Genomic DNA, 6993 nt, shown 5'->3' on the forward strand with positions numbered 1-6993 from the left:
GCAGCGTGGCCAGGCTGGCCCCACAGCAGGTTGACATACACAGGGGCCGGCCGTGCCTGTGAGCAGCACAGTCTGTGCAGGCCCTCCAGGAAAGGCCAGGACCCCCTGTCCTGCCCTGCCCTGTGCTGCCCTGCACTGKCCTGGCCTGGCCTGTCCTGCATTGGAGAGTGTTGAGAAAAAATAGGAGAAAACCCATAAGCAGCTCTGCTCCTTCCTGCCCATCTGCGTTTCCTCCTTCTTGACGCAGAATCAAAGTATTTCCAAGAGAGCCAGCAGCCTCTGGAGACGACTCAGGGATCCCATGGGTCTTTATTTTCCCAGAGCGAAGAGGCCGGCAGGGTCCGGGCTGGCAAGGGGCAGGAGAAGGTGCCAGGAGCTCAGGCAGGGGGACGAGGAGGCGGGAGAGCTGGGGAGGCTGCAGAGCAGCCCCTCAGAGCAGAGCGCAGGAGGCCGCCGGCTGCTCTGCACGCGGGGCCCTGGGGACGGTGCTGCCGGGAGGCGCTGGCTGTGGCCCCGCTGCCCGCGGCTGCCTGCACTCCTCTGCAAGCAGGGTGCAGGCGCTGCCCGTGCGGACACCCCGGCTTTGCCAGGGCACTTGCTCCAGCTGCAACAGGGAGCGAGGCTGGGGGTGAGCAGAGAGCTCGCTGGCCTGGGCGCCCCGCGCAGCCCCAGCGCCGCTGCAGCCCTCGCAGCCCGCGGCAGGGAGGCAGCCGCCGCGCAGAGCGGCTGGGTGCGCAGAGAGGCCGCGGGCGGCTCTGCCCTGCGCACCCGCATGCCAGCGAGGTGCGGGCAGGGAGGAGCTGCTGGAGCGAGCGGCAGAGCGGCAGCACCAGGGCTCTGCCCTCAGCGCCCACACACAGGGTGCCCAGGGGCAGGGGCAGCGCCCGGCGCCTTAGTTGCCTCCCACTCCATGCCCATGTGCTCCATCCGAGCCCCGTGTCATTCCCTGGCATTTTGCGCTCCAGCCTCACCGGCACATCCCAGGGCTGCACAGGCCTTCCGTCGCCGTACAAGCAGCACTGCTGCATGCAGCAAATTTCAGCCTCCTCAGCCACCAGGTCCCAGCGGCTCCCCGCACCCACCACATTGGTCGGGTCGGCCGGGTCGAGGATCACAGGCCTGCAGTGACAGGAGATGTGCAGGGCTCAGCGTGGCCTTGGTCACAGCTTGGCTGGGACAGGGTCCTTCCTGGTACCGTCACAGACCCTGTGCCCTGCACGAGCAGGGAGGTCCCGTCGTCCTCAGCCCAAGCCCAGAGGTCCCAGCCCTGACGTGGGCAGCACATGGGGACTGTGGAGCCCCGCTGGAGCCCCATGTGGGGACAAGGCCAGGGGGGCACATGCACAAGAGGCGGTGGCTGCAGGAGGGCTGGGCAGAGCATGGCCATGCAAACGGCCGGGCAGACCCACCTGCTTTTGCTCAGCTGTCTTGAGAGGTAGTAGCTCAGCTCCATGTCCTCGAAGTCATAGTTGACAGTCCAGTAGATGCAGAGATGCCTGTAGCACTGGAGCAGCTCCAGCACGGTGCGGAAGGCCTCGGCCATGCTGAACTTGGTGTCCCCACTGCCGTGCTCCCAGGCGTGGATCGCCAGCAGCTCCAGGGCGTACTGTGGTGGTAGGGTCTCACCAGAGCGCAGAACCCCCTTGTGTCTACGGACGTACTGAGGCGGACGGGGCAGAGGGGTGAGTGTGCCCGTGGACAGCATGCAGAGCTCCTCAGCCCTGGGCAGGGCTGCGAGTCCCGGCAGCTACTTTTTGGCAGCTCTTGCCCTCCATCCCCAGCCCCTTCCATCTCCTTCCAACCCTGGGCAAGAAGCCTGGCTTTCCAGGTGCCCCGCACAGGGAGGCCTGACCCCACTCACCTTCTTGTACCAGTGCTTCACCAGGCGGATCAGACTCTTCACCTTGGTGGGGCGGCCAATGATGAAGTTCCGCTGCAGCTCTGTGAAGCAGGTGGAGAACTCCCCTCCCCGCGTGCACTGCTTGAAAAGCTGGATGTAGACCTTGGGGTCAGCCCTGTAGCCCTGGACAAGGTGGTCTGCAAGAGAGAAGCACAGCGGGAAGACACAGAGGCGCAGGGTGCGGGCTGGGGACCTGCGGGAAGACACAGAGGCGCAGGGTGCGGGCTGGGGACCCGGTGTGGGACACCGCCAGCCCAGCAGCCCTCGAGCAGGTGAGGGCCGGCAGGGCCCCCTGGCTCGGGAAGCGCCCGGCCGAGCGGCGGCCAGCCAGGGCAGCAGAGCCTACGGAGCGCGTCGTAGGCCGGCAGCACGTCGAAGTCGACAGACTGGGGCAGGCTCCTGGATCTCAGCTGGAAGCTCAGCACGCGGGGATTTGGCCAATGATTCACTTCAAACTCCACCTCGAAGTCCTCCTGCTGCTGGCACTGCAGCAGCCTCCTCTGGATCTCACGGATGATCTCAGCCCGGTTTTTCTCCTGGTCTTTATAGTTCTCGAAGCAGCTCAGAAATATCACGAGGTCCGCATCAGAGGTGTTTCGAAGGGCTGTGCCTTTGCCTGCAGATCCACCCTGCAGGGAACAGGAGAGTTCCTGCTGGCTGCCCATCATCTGCTTGAACACAGCCTATGATGGAGTTGGCAGATGCAGGCAAGTCCTGTGGGCCAAGCCTGGGCGCACAGAGGGACCCTAAACATCACGTGTCCCTTCTGAATGCCATCCTAAGGGTCAGCCAAGCTCTGGGCTCCTGCTCCACGGTCCATGTCCTCTGCAGCAGAAAAGCCTGTCTGAACTTCTCCAGCTCTGGCTTCTGTCCCCACAGCTTCTGTCAGGCTGAAAGACATCCTGCTGTCCAGCATCTTAGAGAATCATAGAATAGAATCATAGAATCCTGATGGTTGGGAAAGACCTTCAAGATTGTCGAGTCCAGCTGTGAGTCCCTCAACACCATCCTGCTAAACCATGTCCCTAAGTGCCTCATCCTCACGTTTATGGAACACCAGCCAGGATGATGATAACACCACTTCCCCGGGCAGTCGGTTCCAATGCTTCAGCACTCCTTCCATGTACAAATTTGTGCAAATGTATAACCTGAACCTCCCCTGGCCCAACTTGGGGCCATTTCCTCTTGTCCTAGCCACAGTCATTCTGGAGAAGAGATCGACCCCTCCGCCTCATTGCTTCTTCCTTTCAGGTAGCTGTAGAGAGCGATAAGGTCTCCCCTGAGCCCCTCCTCTCCACACTAAATAACCCAGCTCCCTCAGCCGCTCCTCACAAGCTCTGGCCTCCAGCCCCTGCACCAGCCTCTTTGCCCTCCTTTGGACACGCTCCAGCACCTCCATGTCCTTCTTGTAGTAAGGGGCCCAAAATGGGACTCAGGTTTCGTGGTGCAACCTCCCCAGTGCCGAGTACAGGGGGACGATGCCTTCCCTGCTCCTGCTGGCCACCCTGTTCCTGATACCGGCCAGGAGGCGCTGGCCTTCCTGGCCACCTGGGCACGCTGCTGGCTGGTGTTCGGCCGGCTGTTGACCAGCACCCGCAGGCCCGTTCTGCTGCACAGCTCTCCAGCCACTCTGCCCCAGACCTGCAGCGCTGCATGGGGCTGTTGTGACCGAAGTGCAGGACCTGGCGCTTGGCCTTGTTGAACCCCCTACAAGTGGCCTCCACGCATTGATCCAGTCTGTCCAGATCCCTCTCTAGAGCCTTCCTATCCTCAAGCAGATCAACTCTTCTTCCCAACTTGGCGTCCTCTACAAATTTGCTGAAGGGGCACTCGATCCCCTCACCCAGATCATCCATAAAGCTACGAAAGAGGACGGGCCCCAACACTGACCCCTGGGCAACACCTCTCATGAGCGGTCACCAGGTGGATTCAACTCCCTTCATCACCAGGTTCTTGGCCTGCCCTTCCAGACAGTTCCTCATCCAGCAAAGAGGAGCCCCGTCCAAGTCATGAGCTGACAGCTTCTCCAGGAGAAGGCAGTGGGAGCTGGTGTCAGGGGGCTTACTGCAGTGTGAGTAGGGTATGTCCACAGCCTTTCCCTCATCCACTAAGTGGGTCAGCTGCCCATAGAAGGAGGAGCTCAGTTGGTGAGGCAGGACCTGCCTTTCATGAACCCCTCTAGGCTGGGTCTGATCCCCCGTGTGATCGCCCCAAAGATGATCTGTTCCACACCTTTCCCTGATACCGAGGTCAGGCTGACAGATCTGTAGTTCCCACATGCTGGGTTACAAAACAATTCTGCAAATGACTTCCTGGAAAACACCTGCCTTGAAACCCTCAGATGCTGACACTCCCATCATCAGCCCTATCTATCTGGCAGCCCTTGCCTACAGCTCTGTGAATGCCCTGTGCCTGAGCAGCCTTTCAGGCCATGAAAACAAGTGATGCAGGCCTTTCTGCTGCAGAGCAGCCACCGACCTGTCCTTGAAGTGCCTGGCTATTCTCCATGAACAAAACGGAGACTTCCAGCAAACAAGAAGCCCCAAAGGACACTTGGAAAAATCTTCCTCCTTGCCTGGAGCGGAGCCAGGGCTGGCATTGCTGTGGGTCCACAGGCCCCGAGCTGCACAGTAGCCAGGGACACTACGGGCTCTCTCAGCCCAGGCCAGCAGGGAAATGAGTGCCCGATCCCCGTTTTCCCCCTAGCAGTGAGGGGCTGGGCAAGCCTCTTGGTTGAGACCCAGGTGCCCAGCAGTGGTGGAAGCACCAAGAAGAGCCCTTTGTGGGACTGGCGGTACCTCCATCAACCTGCTGCTGCAGAGCGCACTGCCCACGTGTGCCCAACAAGGAATCCGTCCTGCCTGAGGCTGGGGCAGGTGGCACATGGGTTGTCCACAAGCCCCGGGTCTCGCTCACCTTGATGATCTTCAGGACCCGCGTTTGGGGCGGAGGTGTCCCTGCGAAGCACGTCTCCCGCAGGAACTCGCAGATGGTGTGCACAGCCCTGTTCAGCTGGTCCAGGAAGGCGCTGTCCGGCTGCAGCTCCTCCTGGATGAGCTTGTCCAGCTGCCGTGACGGGGTGTTGTAGAGCTCCATGGCCACAGCTGCAAATGATGGGACGGCAGCTGTGCAGCCCAACAGCTCCGCCAGCTCCCAAAGATTTCTGGTTTCGATTCCAGCAGTGGCTCCACCCCATGACTCAGCCCCAGGCAGGGAGCAGGAAGACAAGATGCTTCCAGGCAACACGCAGGCCTGAGGACCTGCCCAGCTCAGCACAAGGGTGGAAGGCACCAAGGCTGCCCCGGGAGCCCGGAGCTGGGGCTAACCCGTGGTGCACACAGGCACAGTGGCCCTGCTCCAAGGCCAAGCGTTATCCCACAGTGCCTTGGTGCCTGCGATGATGGAGGGAAGGAGCTGAGCTCTGTTGGGGCAGCAGAAGGGAGATGCAGGGGCAGGAGGTGGGGGGAGGCAGCCCCAGGGCAGACTGTGACCAGCCTGGCACCAAGAGCATCCCCTGGGCTGGAGCCAGCGTTTCCTGCCAGCACCTTCCCAGGGCACCGTAGGCAGCAGAGCAGGCATCCTCCTGCACTCTCTTCTAAGGAGCTCTGAGCTCTCCCCCCTCCTCGTCCCCCTGCCCGAGCTGTTGGCACCTTCTCCTGCCCATCGTCAGTCCGACTACCAGTTTGCAGGAGCCTCTCAAAGCCTTTGCAAGTTGTTTGGGACCGTGTGTGTCCTTAGGAGTCTGTAGAGACCCCTAAGGGGTCTTACGAGCTCACAGGAACACATGGAGGTCTTTTGAAAGGCTGCGTGTTCCACATAATCCCTGGATACCTATATAACCTTGTATGGGCTCCCTTGCATGCGCAGGAGCCTACCGTGGCCTTTATAAGCTTGTAGGGGCCCATGAGAGCTCACAGCAGCCTGTCGAGGCCCCTACAAGCTTGTATAGGCCCGGGTATCCCTGCAGGAGGCCCTCAAGGCGTCTAACATGCACGTACTAGTGCACAGGAGCCTGTTGAGGCCTCTACAAGTTTGAACGGACCCGTGCAAGTCCTTAGGAGACTGTAGAAGCCCTTAAATGCTTCTATGAGCCCTCACGAGCCCACAAGAGCCCATCAAGGCCTTTATAAGTGAGCCGCTTATCTCTGGGATGATGAAGCCCCATGGGATCCCTAAGCAATCTCCAGAAGTTCCAAAAGGAAAGTCAAATGGCAGGAAGGTCAGGAGGAGCTTATGGGTTTCTCCATCTCCTTTATTTTCTCACTGCACGGCCCGGAAGGAGGGACCAACTGCTGTGCGAGAGGGGCCAAGGGCCACTGAGCAGCTTGTCCAGGGCAGAGACGAGAGAGGAGCTTCAGCGCGTGGCCTCCTTGCCCCATGGGTGATCACACAGCGTATGTGGGACAACCAGGGCACCATAGAATCATAGACTGCTTAAGGTTGGAAGGGAGGTCTAGAGGTCATGCAGTCCAACCCCCTGCACACGCAGTGTCAAATACAGCATGTGGCACAGGGCTGCATCCAAGGCTGCTGCAGTGCCAGCAGCAGGAGGACTTCGAGGTGGAGTTTGAAGTGAATCATTGGCCAAATCCCCGCGTGCTGAGCTTCCAGCTGAGATCCAGGAGCCTGCCCCAGTCTGTCGACTTCGACGTGCTGCCGGCCTACGACGCGCTCCGTAGGCTCTGCTGCCCTGGCTGGCCGCCGCTCGGCCGGGCGCTTCCCGAGCCAGGGGGCCCTGCCGGCCCTCACCTGCTCGAGGGCTGCTGGGCTGGCGGTGTCCCACACCGGGTCCCCAGCCCGCACCCTGCGCCTCTGTGTCTTCCCGCAGGTCCCCAGCCCGCACCCTGCGCCTCTGTGTCTTCCCGCTGTGCTTCTCTCTTGCAGACCACCTTGTCCAGGGCTACAGGGCTGACCCCAAGGTCTACATCCAGCTTTTCAAGCCCCTGCTCCTGGGCACTCTGTGTGTGGGCGCTGAGGGCAGAGCCCTGGTGCTGCCGCTCTGCCGCTCGCTCCAGCAGCTCCTCCCTGCCCGCACCTCGCTGGCACGCGGGTGCGCAGGGCAGAGCCGCCCGCGGCCTCTCTGCGCGTCCAGC

At 61.4% G+C, this 6993-nt stretch overlaps 1 protein-coding gene across 1 annotated transcript; it reads right to left on the reverse strand.

The window, feature by feature from the left end:
• Positions 1–971: 971 nt before the first annotated feature.
• Positions 972–4996, reverse strand: LOC112956380 (2'-5'-oligoadenylate synthase 3-like; the record flags this gene model as incomplete). Its single annotated transcript, XM_026049882.1, has 5 exons — positions 4817–4996; positions 2247–2529; positions 1862–2037; positions 1410–1642; positions 972–1119 (listed from the first exon to the last, which is right to left on the reverse strand). Coding segments are annotated over exons 1-5 (1020 nt in total), but the record flags the coding sequence as incomplete, so codon positions are not given.
• Between the last annotated feature and the right edge of the window lie 1997 nt (positions 4997–6993).

The sequence above is a fragment of the Nothoprocta perdicaria genome, unplaced genomic scaffold, assembly GCF_003342845.1.
Source record: "Nothoprocta perdicaria isolate Ctin4 unplaced genomic scaffold, notPer1 scaffold_624, whole genome shotgun sequence".
Lineage (NCBI taxonomy): Eukaryota > Metazoa > Chordata > Aves > Tinamiformes > Tinamidae > Nothoprocta > Nothoprocta perdicaria.